This window comes from Cavia porcellus, unplaced genomic scaffold, assembly GCF_034190915.1.
Source record: "Cavia porcellus strain 051 isolate PalLab524CR breed Dunkin Hartley unplaced genomic scaffold, mCavPor4.1 scaffold_28, whole genome shotgun sequence".
Classification (NCBI taxonomy): Eukaryota; Metazoa; Chordata; class Mammalia; order Rodentia; family Caviidae; genus Cavia; species Cavia porcellus.
Genome location: NW_026947511.1, coordinates 31,066,369 through 31,083,105, shown reverse-complemented (window position 1 = coordinate 31,083,105; position 16,737 = coordinate 31,066,369). Strand labels below are relative to the sequence as shown.

At 36.7% G+C, this 16,737-nt stretch overlaps 2 protein-coding genes across 12 annotated transcripts in view; one reads left to right on the top strand and one right to left on the bottom strand.

The window, feature by feature from the left end:
- Positions 1-16,737, bottom strand: part of Fam149b1 (family with sequence similarity 149 member B1) — a 47,744-nt gene that overhangs the window by 7,009 nt on the left and 23,998 nt on the right. For 6 of the 10 annotated variants that reach the window (XM_063239323.1, XM_005005328.4, XM_023566645.2 and 3 more), the window contains 4 exons: positions 15,390-15,554; positions 10,697-10,884; positions 2,446-2,570; positions 466-569 (listed from right to left, as the gene is read on the bottom strand). In XM_063239323.1, coding sequence (XP_063095393.1) covers positions 466-569; positions 2,446-2,570; positions 10,697-10,884; positions 15,390-15,554 — 582 coding nt within the window. The remainder of the gene's footprint in view (positions 1-465; positions 570-2,445; positions 2,571-10,696; positions 10,885-15,389; positions 15,555-16,737) is intronic. The other 4 variants (XM_063239324.1, XM_063239326.1, XM_005005330.4 and 1 more) reach the window with 2 other exon arrangements.
- The window catches only part of Dnajc9 (DnaJ heat shock protein family (Hsp40) member C9), a 32,606-nt gene that overhangs the window by 14,157 nt on the left and 1,712 nt on the right, over positions 1-16,737 (top strand). The gene's annotated exons all lie outside the window — the stretch shown is intronic.

Genomic DNA, 16,737 nt, shown 5'->3' with positions numbered 1-16,737 from the left:
ACCATGGCCTATTTTAATTTTATGAAATTGTCAATGATATTTGACCAAAAGCATTAAAGTTCTCTTGTCTGTCTTCTTACTCTACTGTAGCAAAAATAGTATCTTCTTAAATGTTTAGTTTTCCCATTTCCAAACCTCTTCCTACACTTTTTCCTGCCTAAAATGCCTCTGTTGCTCTTCTGTTCACCAAAATGCCTCCTTTTTAAGGGCTGCCATACTGTTCACTCTACCTAGCATTTGCTTGGTACTTGGTCACTAAAACCTCCTACGTAGTTAGGCCTTTTAACCCACGTGTGTCTTTTCAGTTGCCAGCTCCCTGCAGGTAGAGATTTGGATGTTTTACCGCTGGGTGCATCTGTGGTTCCTTGGCAGGCATTCAGGAAGGCATAGCAGTGAACTGACTTTGCTTTCTCTTTATTAGTGATTGATTTAAACTCTGTAGTCTTAAAATTTTGTACTTCTTACAGGAGCTTGTCCATTAGGGAGAGATTTCTTGGCTGTAGAGGCATCCCATGAACCAAGAGACCGTTCACATTTGGCTGATGACTACTTGCTTGACAGAAGCTCATCTAAGTGTCAAAGAAGACATTACTCATTATTGGTTAGTTAAGATACCTGCTTGATTTCCCAACTTTGCCAGCAGTTAGTATTTCCAACTAGATTATTTACACATTTACTCTCTATGCCTTAACTTTTCTACTATCTTGGCCCATAGTCCTGAAGATAGGGTCCTTTTCTGTCTTCTCCATTTCTGAGTGATAGCAAGTTGGAGATATCCTCCTATGAAGCTAAATGAAAGCAATTAATAGCCACTCTTAGAGGAAAGATGACTACTGTGAGGGTCTTTACAATAGAAAACAAAACCTAAGTAGAAAATCCACAAATAATGCAGGAAACAGCAATAGAAAAACAAATAAATGAGTACACGCTTACAGACTTTATCTCCCTTGTCACCCTGTAATCCTGAACTCTAGTCCAGCGTCTTAACTACTGGGCTGCAACTACAGATTAACCCTAAATTATATACAAATTTAACCTCTTTTCTTTCACTCCCCAGGAGCAGTCAGCTCTCAATGATTACCTCGATCCTAGTTTTTGTTTTTGAGATGGCATCTTGCTAAGCTGCCCAGGCTAGTCTCAAACTCCTGGGCTCAAATGATCCTATCTCAGCCTCTCTACTGCTTGGGACTACAGATACTCTGCCATGCCTGCCTTGATAACCTAAATCCTGAAGACTTTATTAGGAATTAATCCTATTTATTCTAATGGTATAAGAATTTAATCTTGGCATCACTACCCTAGAGCCCTGCTTATAACTCAGATCAGCTCAGTGCCTTTTCTACCATCTCCTCCTCCACCAGAGTGTATTTTCCTTCCTCTTTTTCTCATGAATGTTTTAAGTTAATCTTTCTGTATTCTTTAGTTGTTAAGCAGCCAAAACCATTTAGTTAACTAGTCAGGGTTACGGCTAAACCACAGCTAGATTACTTCAGAGTGCTTGATCACCACCAAAGGAGTACTGATTTGTCTGGTTCATTTCTGACGTGGTAGGTGGGTAATGAACCTTGCTAGTTTTATTTATTTATTTATTTTTGGTCTTTTTTTTTTTTTTTTTTTTTTTTTCTTTTTTCATTTTTATCGGTACCGGGGATTGAACTCACGACCACCTGCTTGCAATGCAGGTGCTTATGCCGCTGAGCTAAATCCCCAGCCCCGCTAGTTTTATTTTTAATACCTCTTCTGTGAATCTAGCTGGATAATACCTGGTCAATATACTAATAAGGTTTATGACTAAATATGATAATAAAACCAAAGCTTCATGAGCATGGCCCAAAGATTAACAGTGTTTTTCTTTCCCTTGCCCCCACCTGCCCTTTTTCTTTTGCTATAAGTAAGGTTAGGAAACCATCATGTAGAAAATTGGACTACATACACTATATGGGAATGAGACTAAGTTCACCACCAGAAATGGTTAATTTTGTCCTTGTTCACAGATTTAAATAGGTTTTCTCTTTCCCTTGACTTTCTCATTGAGGAAAATACCCAAAGATAAAAAAGTCATTCGTATATTAAAGAATAAAAAAGTGTAGCATGAGTTAAGAGAAAAAAAAAGTGAAAGACAAAAAGGACTTTAAGAGACAGACGTAAAAAGCACAGAAAATCTGTTGTTAACCCCTCTTCATCATAATATCCTTGATACTTCCCAAAATAGACTTAGGCTGATCGCACAGTTGAATCTAGATGGTACAGCTTACCGGTGCTTCTTCCAAAGTGCTAAGAATTATTTATCAACCCTACTTTGCTGTTAAACTGAAATTGATCATTGCAAAGAGTCATTGTATTGTCATAATAAACAAACAAGTGTACTTAAAAAGTACTGAGTGATACACTTTCAGAGCAAATTTCCTCTGGCAAGAACAGTCCTAAGTTTCCTCTAGCACTTACCAGATTTGAGGTAACGGACAGCATCTTAGACTGTGGCACTCGTGGTAACACCAAAGGGTGTGGTTCACTCAGCATACAGGGACTTTCCATATCCAGCCTGGTGGGTCCAACATTACTGTCATCATCTGAGCAAAGCAAAAAAAATACTTTACCCATGAGTGTCTTCTGACTTATAGCAATGGTACTGTGAAAAATTTCCCAAGAATCTAATTCCAACAAGGCTTCATCTTTGCAGTCCAATTTCATTTCATTTGCGTGGTTCCAATCCCCTCCCACCTGCCCCTCAAACTAAGAGTTTGGTTTAAAATAGTTTTCCAGGATGGTGATGCCTGGTGGTACCCAGCAGAAGGAAACAGAAAAATGTCTAGAACAATGGTTTGTGATGGGACCTTTGGAATTGACAGAACTGTTTTAGACCTGTGTTATCCAGTACTGCAGCCACAAGCAACTTAAAAATGTGGTTACCATGGTTGAGGAACTAAATTATACTTAATTTTTAATATTTATTTGCTTATTTAGGTTTTTTGAAACAGAATCTTGCTATGTAGTTCAGTCTGCCCAGAAGCTTACTACGTAGCCCTCACTGGCTTCAAGCTCTCAGTGATTTTCCTGCCTCAGCCTCTGGAGTTCTGGGATTACAGATATGTACCACTATGTCTGGTTTACTTAATGTTAATTAAACTTAAAGAGTCACACGTTACTAGTGCCTAGGGACAGTATAATTCCAGGGGAGCCTTTAGATCATTAACCTAGATCTATCTCAATTCCCACAGATAAATTTGTGAAATTTGGAAATATTGTTAAAAATCACATGATCAAAAGCTGAGTATGGTGGCAGGTTCCTGTAATCTCAGGATTTGGGAGGCTGAAGCAGGAGGATTATTGAGAGTTCAAGACTAGCCTGGGCTATAAAGACTCTTTAAAAAAATAATTTTTTAAAAATCACATGATTGGGCCAGGGATTTAGCTCAGTGGGGTAAGCACCTGCCTGGCAAACGCAAGGTTGTGAGTTCAATCCCTGGTACCAAAAGAAAAAAAAGTCACATGACCTATAAGGAAATGAAGTTACCATGATAAAGAGCAAGCAGAAACAACAGAACTTGAGTTTGCAAAGACTATAGAAATGACAAGATTTTTAAAAAAGCATAATAAAACTATAAAAGAAAATTAAAATTAAAAGCTTGCAGAAGTTAGCAGAAGAGTGAATTAGAAGAAAAAAATCTGAAGGAATTATCCTGAATTAAAGGAAACAAGAAAATATAAACTGTTGAGTTTGAACACTAAAAGGGATGCATCTTACTATGTGTAAATTATATCTTAACTTTAAAAATAGAGAAGAGTTCTGGAAGAGTACTCATGCTGACAAAAATTGGAATGGAAACAGGAAGTATTAGTAAGACTGGGCATAGGAACCTGTGTCCTGGTATGGGCATGTGAGCTGGTGTGATCACTTTGGATCATTTGGCATTACCTAGTAAAACTGCAGGTGCATATTCAGTTTCATTCCGTGACACACCTGAGAGTGCCTTTATATAAATGAAACAGGAGAAATACTTAAAAATGTTTATAGCATCAGTGCTCATACTTGTCAAATACTGTACTTTAGTATTTTTAAAACACTAGGATTTTAGTACTCATCATGAGTTGACTATAAAAAGTTAAAAGGAAACTCATGTGAATAAAACTATCAACACTTGAGGTTTTTATTGTTTCTAAGTCATTTCCATTATTCTTTGATTTACTGTCATTTAATAGAGAGAAGGTAAAACTTCTTTTGAAAAAAATTACCAGTGAGTCTTTTTTCCCCATTAGCACATTAAGGTTAAAAATAGTGATAATGATAATTTAAAAAATATTCTTCCATAATTTATGTTTTAAAAACTGTCTTGATTAAAAGTTAAAATGATTGCTAAAAGTAACTACATATAGAGGCAAGGGTGGAAAGCCCTTTTCTGGTACCCAAAAGGCCTGTGTTTGATCCCCAGCAGCACACAAAGACACACAAACCTAAATTATAAAAATAAATAACATTTATGCAATTTTATATAATTCTGAATTATAGTTGACAAACCTTAAAATACCATAAATTGTTTCATGGTTTTGCTGCATATGACTAGAATGTAGCTTGGTAGGAGAGTAAAGATAGATTTGTGCAAGTGCCCAGATGTCAGTTCTCACAAACGGTTACTAGCCAACTGGTCCACATCACAGCCAAAAATATGTTATTTTAAGGTGCAGTGAAGCAGTGATGCTAAGCGTGAAAGCCCTGGATTCAACGCCCCAGTACAAAAAAAGTCCCCAGAAAGCAATGATAGTCACTAACATTTATTGGAGCACTTCTTATTACAGAAACTACTTAGGTGTTTTCTTTTTCTTTTTTTTTTTTTTTTTATCGGTACTGGGGATCAAACTCATGGCTGCCTGCTTGCAAGGCAGGTGCTTACGCCGCTGAGCTAAGTCCCCAGCCCCTACTTGTGTGTTTTCATGTAATTTGCATATTTTGTAAACAAGTTTCTGATGTAGATAGTAATAGTACACTCCTTTTATGGATAAAGAAGCTGCAGTATAAGAGTAAGCAACTTGTCAAGGATCTAAAGTTAGTGCCAGAGCTGGGTGTGGGGGTACATTTGTGAAATCCTAGCACTTGGGAGGCTGAGGCAGGAGGATTGCTGTGAGTTTGAGGCCAGCCAGCATTACATAGTGATAAACTTAATAGATTTTAACATTATGGAAGAAACAATTAGTGAACAGGGAAGCACAAAAATAGAAATTATCCAAAATTAAATGGATAGTAAAAAATAACCATAAACCAGTACATGGATAGAGGATTTAGCTCAGTGGCCTAAGCATCTGCCTGGCAAGTGTGAGGTGGCGAGTTCGATCCATGGTACCAAAAAACAAAACAAAACGGATAAAAAGGATGCCAAAATACAAGCAGAACATCACTTATCTGAATGATTAGTGATCAAATGAACTAGTTTATGGAAAACTGGATTCCTGACAAATGATGGGAGATAGAAAAAGTATTGAATAAATAATGGCTAAAAACTTTCTAGAGTGAAAAAGATAAATTCAGATCCAGGAAGTTCCATAAACTCTGAACAGATGAAACGTAAATGTGAACTACATACATAGGCATATCACCATCAAGTTACTCAAAACCACTGACACAGAGAGTCTTAAAGAGCTTGAGAGGAAAAAAAGATAAACACGCAAAGATTGGTGACATCAGGTTTCTTGTCAGAAATAATGGGAAAAGACAATGGACAGTATCTTTAAATAGTATGAGACAATCGTTGACTTTAAGTCTACTTCGTGAAAATGTAAGCAAAAGAAAATTTCATACATAACAAAAGAAACAATCAGCAGAGCTATAGACAAGGATTTTTTTTTTTTTTTTTTTTTTTGGTCTTTTGGAGACAAGGTCTCACTGTGCTATTCAGGCTGGTGTTAGTTAGGCTCACTTTGTAGCCTAAGCTGATCTTGAACTCTCAACAATCCTCCTGCCTCAGCCTCCCAAGTGCATGAGCCCACACACCCGGCTTACAGCTGACAAAGAACGTTAAAGGACATCCTTCGGAATAAAATATTTTTAAAGTGTGTGTGATAAAATTAATTTAACAAATTCATTTTAACTATTTTAAAGTGTACAATTCAGCAGTTCACAGTGTTATGTGATTATCACTACATTTACTTTCAAAAGTTCTCATTACCCCGATTCCCCACTTCCTCGGGGCTGGGGATTTAGCTCAGCAGCATAAGCACCTGCCTTGCAAGCAGGCAGTTGTGAGTTTGATCCCTGGTACCGATAAAAAGGAAAAAGACCCAAAAAAATAAAAAAATGACTTTTGTCTCTGTGGCCTACTCTTGACACTTCATATGAATGGAACCATAAAATATTATTTGGCCTTTCACTTCTTGCTTTTCAAGGTTCATTTATGTTGTAACATGTATCAGTACTTTATTTATGCTGAAGATTGTAATTTCTTGAATTTTTGCATGAAATTCATATAGTTACCTAGAAAAATACAAGGATCAAGAATTTGAAGAGAAACATACATTTTATTATGTTCCATTGTTACATGCCATTCTGAAAATGGATTATTAGCCATAAAATGATTAATTCCTTTTTATGGCCAAAAAATATTTCACTGCATGGTATATTATGTCTTCTAGAGATGCCATAATAAAATGCCAGACTGGTATTACACAACAAGCATTTTTTCACAGTTCTAGAATCCAAAATGCGTCAGGGTTGGTCTCTGGTAAGGCCTTTCTTCCTGCCTTGTAGGTGTCCCTTCCTTGCTGTGTTCTCAATCATCACCTCCTTTTGTGTGTGTGGAAAGAGATGGATCTCTGATGTATCTTCCTCTTCTATAAAGGACACCAGCCCCACTACCCTGCTCCCATTGCCTTGCTTAAGCTTAAAGTCCTTGTCAAATACAGTCTCAATGATGTTCAGGGATTCTACACATAAATTTTAAGGGGACAAAGTTCAGTCCATAACACATGGATAAACTAAATTTTGTTTATCCATTGATTAGCTGATGGACATTTGAGTTGTTTCCATTCTTTGGCTATCACACAAAAAACATGCTAAGAATGTTCATTCATGTGTAAGGTGGTCAAGGTGTTTTTGGCATTTTTTTGTTGAAACAAGTCTTGCTGTGTAGTCCAGGTTAGCTTCAAATTCAGTGATTCTCCTGCCTCTGCACCTCAAGTGCTAGGATACAGGTATGTACCACCTCACTTGGCTTCATGTACAAGTTTTAGTGTGGATATGTTTTTAATTCTCTTGGCTATATGCTTAGCAATAGAATTTCCTGGGTCATAGGATAATTTTATGTTTAGCATTTTGAAGAACTGTCACATCGTTTCTACAATGACTGCAAATTTTACATTCCTATCAGTAACATATAAAAGTTTAGATTTCTGCGAATCCTCACCAATACTTGTTATTTTTCCTTTTTTATAGAACTTTAGGGCTGGGGATTTAGCTCAGTGGCATAAGCACTTGCCTGGCAAGTGCGAGGTCATGAGTTCGATCCCCAGGACCACAAAAAAAAAAAAAAAAAAAAAAAAAAAGAACTTTGAGTCAGGGATATGGCTCAGTGACACAGCATCTGCCTGCCTGGCAGGCATGATATCATGAGTTTGATTCCTGGTATCAGTAGAAATAAATAAGTAGAAATAAAAATTAAAAAATGGAACTTCATTAATTTTTTTGGCTTGTTTGGTTTTTGAGTCAGGGTAGCTAAGGTTGCCTCAAACCAGTGATCCTCTTGCCTCAGCCTCCAAGTGCTAGGATTGTAGGCATGTGGCACTGTCTGGCAAAAAATACAATTTATTAATACCCCGCCCCCCCCCACACACAGTCATCCTAGTAGACATGAAGTGCATCTCCCTGTGGTTTCTATGTGCATCTCTAATTATGTACAACATCTTTTTGTGGGCTTACTGGCCATCTATTCGTATATATCTCCTTTGGAGAAGTTTCTATTCAGAGAATTCCGTTTTTTAACTGATCATTTTATTATTAAATTGCAGCTCTTTACTCTGAATACTGGATTCTTATCAGGTATACAATGGGTTGTCTTATTTTCTATGTGTGGGCTTTTACTTCTTTGATAATGTCTTTGATGCACAGAACCTTCAATTTTTATGAAATGTAATTTATCTGTTTTTTCTTTTATTGCTTATACTCTTGGTATCACATCTATGAATCTATTGTTAAAGGTCTTGAAGGTTTATTTTTTTTTAAATTTTTGGTATTGGGGATTGAACTCATGACCACATACTTGCAAGGCAGGCATTTATGCCACTGAGCTAAATCCCTTGCCCTGAAAATTCATTCTTTTTGTTTTGTTTTGTTTTTTTGTCTTTTTCCTTTTTATCGGTACCAGGGATCGAACTCATGACTGCCTGCTTGTAAGGCAGGCACTTAAACCACTGAGCTAAATCCCAGCCCCTGAAAGTTCATTCTTATGTTACCTAAGAGTTCTATAGTTTTACCTCTCAAAGATAAGTCTTTGATTCATTTCGAATTGACTTCTGTGTAAGATGTGAAGTCAGGGTCCAACTCCATTCTTTTCTATGTGAATATTCTCTTGTTTTGAACATCAGTTGTTGTAGAGATTATTCATTCAATGATTTTGGTGCCCGTGTTGAAAATCAGTTGGCCATGGATGTGTGGGTTTATTTCTGGACTTTGATTTTATTCCATTGATCAGTTTGGCCTCTGACAGTTCCACATTGTTTTAATTACTGTAGCTTTGTGGTAAGTTCTAACATCAATATGTATGAGTCCTCTAACTTTACTTATTCAGTACTGTATTAGTTATTCAGAGCCCCTTGCATTCCATATGAATTTTAGGATCAGCTTGCCCATTTCTGGACAAAAAAAAAGGGCAAGTTTTTTGTTTGTTTTTTATGGGCTGGAGATGGAACCCAAGGCCTTGCAGATGGTAGGTAGGTAGCTGTGGTCTTATCTTTGAGGCATCCCTGGCATCATAAGCCACTACAGGCCTCAGTCAGGCCCAGTGATTCATAGAGGTTCCCTTATTATGAATCTGCTACCCATCTCCAGACAACCACATCCCCAGATCAGTGGCTGGACTTTTGAGTAAAGCTGCATTGAACCTATATATCTGTTTGGAGAATATGGTCATCTTAGCAATATTTATGTCTTCTGATTCATGACCATGGGATGTCTTTCCATTTTTTTAGGATTTCTTCTCTTTCTATAGTACACAACTCTTGCACTTCCCTGGTCAAATTTATTACTAAATGTCTTATTTTTTAATACTATTAAAATAAGTTATTTTCTTAATCTCATTTTTGATTGGTTGGCTTTGAAAAATAATGCTGGTATGAGCACAGCCATGTAGAACTGTATGTTTCTGAGAACTTTCAAAAGGATCAGCGGAGGCTGGGAATTTAGCTCAGCGGTATAAGTGCCTGCCTGGCAGGTGCGAGGTCATGAGTTTGATCCCCAATACCACCCCCCACCACCAAAAAAAAAAAAAAAAAAAAAAAAAAAAGCAGTGGATCCTTTCCTAGCTGAGCCTCTACATGAGTACCCAGCCCTATATTACCTTAATCACAGCCTTGTGAAACTCTCAGCAGTGAACTGGCCAAATTGTTCTAGGACTTCTGACTCAAAATTGTGATATAATAATAAATATATATATTTGGTCTCTGTTCCTGGTTTCTGGCTTGTAACTTGGAAAATGCTTGAAATCTCTAAAGTGATATGTATCTTTTTGTATGTATGCCCATTAACTGGTGGCTGGGGAATCCTGGTTAGTTTCTAGGGTACTGACTGTCTGGGGAAATCAGTCATGTAATTAGTTCAACCATGTGAACTTCCAGCCCTTCCACAGATCCTGACCTCTGTGGAGGGAAGAGAGGCTGTAAGTTGAGTTGATCACCAGTTGCCAATTATTTAATCAAACATGCTTACATAATAAAGGTTCCATAAAAGCCAAAAAGGTTATTGGAGGCTGTCTGTCCAGAAACGGTGCCACACCCCTTCTCCCATGCCTTGCCCTGTGTATCTCTCTGTCTGGCTCTTCACTTGCAGCCTTTCTCATTCTGTCTGTCTGTCTATCTCTTTTCCGGCAGTACTGGAGACTGAATCAAGGGCGTTGCATGTACTAGGCAAGTACTCTGCCACTGAGCTATACCCCTCCCTTTTAGCTTTTATTTGGATACACACACTAAGTTGCCAATGCTGGCCTTGAATTTGAGATACCCCTGCTTCAGCCTCCTGAGTACTATAATGTTCTTTATAATAAACCAGTTAACGTGTTTCCCTGAGTTCTGCAAACCATCCTGGCAAATTAATCAAGCTTCAGGAGGGAGTCATCAGAATCCTGAGTTATAGCTGGTTAGACAGAGGCACATGTCACTGTTTATGGCTTGCAACTGTCACGTGAAGTAGAGCAGTCTTGTGAGATTGAGCCCTTAACCTGCGGGACCTCTTGATGCTATCCTCAGGCAGACAGAGTCAGAGGGTTGAATCAGAAGTGAACTCAATCCTAGGGTTGGTGTCCGCTAGAGAAATCTGGTGTACAAGGAAAAGCCCCTCTACACCTAGCATCACACTGTGCTGTGTGAGAGTAGGAAAAAGCATTTTGGTTTTCCTGTCTCATACTCACCTGCACTAACCAAGTATATAACCTGACAGTCTGGTTAGGGTGTAGAGACCATAAACAATTATTTTTGACAGTATTTTCACAAAGATCCTTACCAGAAGCAAATCCCTCCCAGTGACTACGTGTCAACTGCTCCAAACAGCCCACAACCTTGCTCCATACGTTGTCAAACACATAGGCAAGGACATCCTCTTTCATGCAGTAAAACGGAGCAATGGGAGGGTACCCTAACTTCTGTTTCTCTGCAGCTGCTTCTGATTTCTTTTCATGAAATCCCTCTTCCCTGAAACAGAAGCAAGAGAGAAAGACCTCATGATTATTCTTCATTATGTGCCCACCAGTACCCTTTGTACTTCTTAGGAATGTGATCAGTGCCCTCTCATCTCCTCCTGCATGGCACGTGTATGAAGCTGCCTTGTGAAAAAAGGAGCATTCAACAGAGGAAACTGCATTTCCCTTTATATCCCCACTTTACTCCACTATTCTGAAAAGAAAGCCAGGAGCCAAAAGCACAGAAGCTCCTCTGGGGAGTTTCTAAGACACTGAGTGTGTCACCTAGAAGCCCAGCCTGGCCAAGTCTGTCTGCTGTTCTGACAGGCAGCACCAACAGGCCTGGGGTTCGGGGGAAGGAAACTTTAGCTGGAGGACATACTCCCCTATCATAGACGGATTATGAACTGAGACAAAGCAAAGCTGGAACTGACCTGGAGTCGGAAGAACTATCTCCAGGCTTCTACAGGGAAAGTTACCCTGAGGCAGTAGGGGTCTCAAGAATTAAATAGGGAACTGTGGCATAAAGAAGGAGTTTTATATGGGCCGCTACAGACTGTCTTCTCTGCCTTCCCAGGGAAGATCTGGTCTGGCAGTAAGTGGAGGAATAAGCAATAGAATTACTTGTATTTAATTTTTATTTCCTTCAGAAGAGATAAGACACTCATCTTTATAAAAAAAATTTCAAATCAAAAGGACACAGTGAAAAAGAAGTCCCCTATACGTTTTTTCTGCTTTACATTCCAAGTAAGTTATTATATACTATTCCAGAGAAATAGCTGTATCATACACTATAATGTACCTTGTCCTTGTATTAATAATTTATCTCAGTCATTGATCCCTATCAATATTAATTTGCCTCTTAAAAACTGCTACAGTATTGTATTGGGTATACTATAACAAAAGAGCCCTAACTGACCAATAGTCAATACCACAATTACTATATCGATATGTACTATATCTATATGTAGTTTCTTGGTTTCAGGAATGATTGTATATGTAGGATAAGTTCCTATAAATGGACTTTTTTTTTTTTTTTTTGGTACTGGAGATTGAACTCACAACCTCACATGTGCCAGGCAGGCACTTATGCCACTGCCCAGGCGATATAAATGGACTTGTTAAGGGAATATGCTTTCCAATTTGAAAGACATTGCCAAGCTTCCTTTAAAAATGGTCTATGGTCCAATGGTAAAAGAACATGCCTGTTTACATACTTAAGGATTATTGAGCTACTTTATCTTTTGTTCTCTGCCAGTCTGACAAATAATTAGTGTCTTATTATACTTTTAATTTGTATCTCTAACACGAATGAGGTTGAATTTCATTTCATATGTTTAAATAGTTTCTTTTTATATGAACTTACTATTTACATTCTTTGACTGTTTAGTCCTTAATCTTTTGCTTCCTGATGTAAATATTAAGGAAGTAAACTTTATGCAGACATTTTTGCAAGTTTGTCATTTGTCTTCTGACCTTATGAGTTTTTTCTTCTATGTAGAAATTTCATCTTATGTAGTCATGTAAGGATTTCTTTTTTTTTTTTGTCTTTTTCTTTTTTATCGGTACCGGGGATCGAACTCACGACTGCCTGCTTGCAAGGCAGGCGCTTATGCCGCTGAGCTAAGTCCCCAGCCCCTTGTAGTCATGTAAGAATTTCTTATATGGCTGGGTATAGTGGCTCATGCCTGCAATCCCAGCACTCGGGAGGCTGAGGCAGGATTGTTGCAAGTTTGAGACTAGCCTAAGCTAAAAAGTGAGCTCAGGACCAGCATGAACTGTGTATATCACCCTGTCTCAAAAGAAAAAAAAAAAAAAAAAGTAAGAAAAGAATTGCTTATAAGCTTACAGGTTTTGTGTTATGTTTTTAAAGGCTTTCCCTGCTGGGAATATAGCTCAGCAGTGCAGCACCTGCCTGGCAAATGCAAGGTCATGAGTTTGATTTCCCGTATCAAAAATAAATAAATAAAGACCTTTTCCATTCTTAAATCAATTTTAATATGTATAATATATATTTAATTTTATTGTTAGTATATATTTGCAATCCATGCAGTTTACAATCATCTTGGGAACTGGTTACATGTACATATTATAGCTTTGTTTTCTGACTACCTTCCCCTTCCCTTTCTTCCTCTGGTTCCTCTACAACCTTTTACATACTTGTTGATATTATGAGTCTTAGCACATGTTTAAAGTGTGCTTATTTTTTCTAAACTTACAGGACTTGTCACATGAAATTTATTTTTTATAGAAAGAATAAGTTATGAATCTTACTTTTCCAGGTTTTTTTCCATTTGCACCAAAATAATTTGCGAGAATTATTTTATATACTAATTTCTGACAGGTGTTTTATTTCTTGAGCTTCAATCTTGTCACTTAGGAATATCTAAAAGACCGGCTACTCTATCACTTTACTATAAGATATCTTCAAGATATCTTGGCAGTATCTTTAAAAGAAGGCTGTTTTTCTAAAATCCCTATATCATCTGAAAATTCATTTGAGTTTCTACCAGAAAGAAAAGAGATGCTTCTGCGACACCTATCAACCATTTATGTCACACTGTAAATAAGTTAAATCAATTTTTTTTTTTTACAACCTTAAGGCAAGGGAGAAGACTTCTGAGAAGAAGAAGGAAATACACTGACACAAGCTTGGAGAAATGAGGGTGAGGGGAACATTCTCTAGACAACCAATAGAATTTACAGTGAGTTAGTTCAGTTGTCTTACGTTTAGACATCTGCTTCCTCTTAGCTGGCTCTAGAGCTGTGGTGTGCGTGAGTAAACACGTGCGTGGCCGTGGCTCAGTGGGAAGAAGAGAAGTCCACAACTATGAGACACAATACAAGCTACACAGCCTCACAGACCAAAATGAGATTCTCGCCCACTTCAGATGTGCTGCTGGGAAACTCAGTTCTAGACTCCTAGAGAACAGTTTAAGAAGTTTATGTTTCTTGCAGGCGCATGGTCACGAGTTTGATCAAAGTACAAAAAAAAAAAAGTTTATGTTTCAGAAAAGTAGTAAAGACAGCATGAATTTACAATTGGATGCATAGGGTTTTGGTTTTAGTTTTCCCTCAGACAAATTATTTAACCATTCTGATTCTTATCTTCTAAGAAGGTAAATAATACCTAAGTCATAGGATTGCTGTCAGGATATAATAGACATAAATGTTATTAATTATAAAGTCTATATCAAACATAAGGTTTTATGTAGGCTGAATATACTTGTTTCAAATAGACTTTATATTAAACAATTCATACCTTTTTAACTGCTGTTTGAAAAAGTTTGAGTATTTCCATTGGTAATAATTTGCAAAAGCACAAAATTAAATCATGTAGAAAAAAACTAACTCATTTAAAAATCTCTGATACCAGGAAAAGGCAAATGATATGTGAAGAATAAAATACAGAAAGGAAGCCTAGTATGTGGTGGCAATAACTAAAAACATGGACCTTCAACTACTCTGAAGATGATAAGATGTAAAAGATACCCATTCTGGTTTTGATTATTAACTGCTTTCAAGTCCTACAATGTCTTCAAAGTTGTGTTTTTATTAAAATAGCTATGTAATGTTATGTTCAGTTATATTATGCCTGATGATGTGGACAATTCTATAGAAAATAACAAGAGAAAGCATAGTAACTATCGTAGCTCACCTAATATTGTGGTCCTATATGTCTTTTTCATGTTATGTTTTTCTAGGAACTTATTTTGTTGTCTTGTTTTGATCTGTTTTTCCCTATAATACAGAAAGGATAGATATACATGTAGAGATTCACACATGGGAAGAATTTCTAAACTATTTACGGGAACAGATTATGTAATACAGGATGTAATGAACGGATGCTCTGAGAAAGAAGAGACACTAAGAAACCTAATGCTAATTCTGTAGCGTTATATGAAATCTACCAATAGTATCTTTCACTGTTCAGAGTGATATTAGTATAGTCTCTTATGTTCAATTTCAGCATACGTAAAGATAAAGACAGCTACTATGAAGAGACTGAGAAACATTATGGTAGTCATTATTGACTTCCTCAAAATCAGATCTTGAAGACCTAAAAAGCCTTCATCATCCTGTAATGATTTGATTAGTTCTAAGTTCTTGTTGGATCATTGAGCAGAACTGTTTGCAGTGTCATTAATTGAATATCACTTTGTATGCTTTAATTTTGTAACTCACACAGCTATTTCTAAGATGACAGTATGTAACTTATTGACTGGTGATTTCTTACTGTTTATTTTTCTGAAATTCTGTATTGTTTCTACCCTTTTTTCCTGTTTTTTTTCTGTTCTCTTTAAATAAAAATTAAATTAAATAAATAAAAATTAAAATTAAATTTAAAAAATCTATAGTAAAAAAAAAACAAAAACCCATGGACCTTGGGAACTTTAGCTAGCTGAAAATAAATAAAGAACTGCTGTAGACATTTAATAGGAAAAACTGATAGCATAGTTTAGGAAAATAGATATTAATATACCAAATAGGAATAAAAAATTAAAGAACAATACTTACATATCTGTGTGATCATATGCTAGGTATTCCTCTATTATTCCTTCTGAGATTATACAATCTTCCTTTTCTGTTTCCATAGCACAAAAGCCAGGGGATTTGGCAATAGAAGATGCTTTATGGGGATAAGATGATGAAAACTGTAACCTTTTCCCCCTGATACCAAATCTGAGAGAAAAAATAAAGTCCATATTAATTATGGACAATATATATCATACTCACAGCAGTGGTCACATGACTTCTGGCTCAGAACCCCACTGCTGTGGTATCACCTTCCTAGGCTAGGCCAGGCCTTATTTGCCTAGTGTGTGTCTCAGAACAGAAAGGCTGAACACAGCCCACAGACCTCTTCAGCTTAGGAGTGCTGTGCACTGTTTAAAATGGCTTGCTATCTTCTCAGATGCAAATAGCTACAGCTGTAAATTCTTTAAAATGAAGAATAGTTACATTCATAATTACGTTTTTAAGGTACTTTCAGAGATTATGTGCCTATTTTAATAACCCCATTATTCAGCAGTTGGGAGGCTGAAGCAGGGTGATTGCTGTGAGTTCAAGGCCAGCCTGGGCTATATTGTGAGACCTTGCCTTAAAACAAGAAACAAAAAATAACCTCATCATTATTCAAAATGAATGTTCTTTAAAGGGAGGTATCTTATTAAAATTTCTTTACACCTAAATGTTCAGTAAGTATGTGATGACTTATTTTGAATTTGAGTTTACTTTGAGGAAAGTCAATTACACGTGAGCAACAATTTTTTAAAATGGCTCTCAGTTTAATCAAATATTTAATATAATCAATTTATGCTTCATATTACTTTTCTTTTTTGTGCATTTAAATACATTTTTTTCTAAGAAAAAGAAAAAAGAATAAACATGGCATTTTTCAGCAAGGCTGGTGGCAAAATCTTTTGGGAGACATTTTGGAATTATGTATTAAGAGACTTAAATACACCCTTTGATTCAGTGGTTTCATCCATAAGATCCTTTAAGGATATGATTGATAAGATTTACCTGTAAGAATTAACAGCATGAGGGATGGGGATGTTGCTCAATGGTAGAGCACAAGCTTAGCATGCTCAAGGGCTTGAGTTCAGTCCTCAGAACCAATACAACAAAAAGCAAAACAAAAAACTATCACAGAATTACGTGTATGTTTAGATGTATATAGTAATTTCATAAAAACAGTATACATATTTAGCAGAGAATGCTAGATAGCCGTCAATATAGATTCTCCTTTTTCTAGTAAAAGTGTTGTGACTTAATTCAGGTAGGCATTACTTCCTCAAAGACTTTATTTTCCAGCTTCTCAACAGTCAGATGTAGTCAATGAAACAGCATAATTATTATGTCA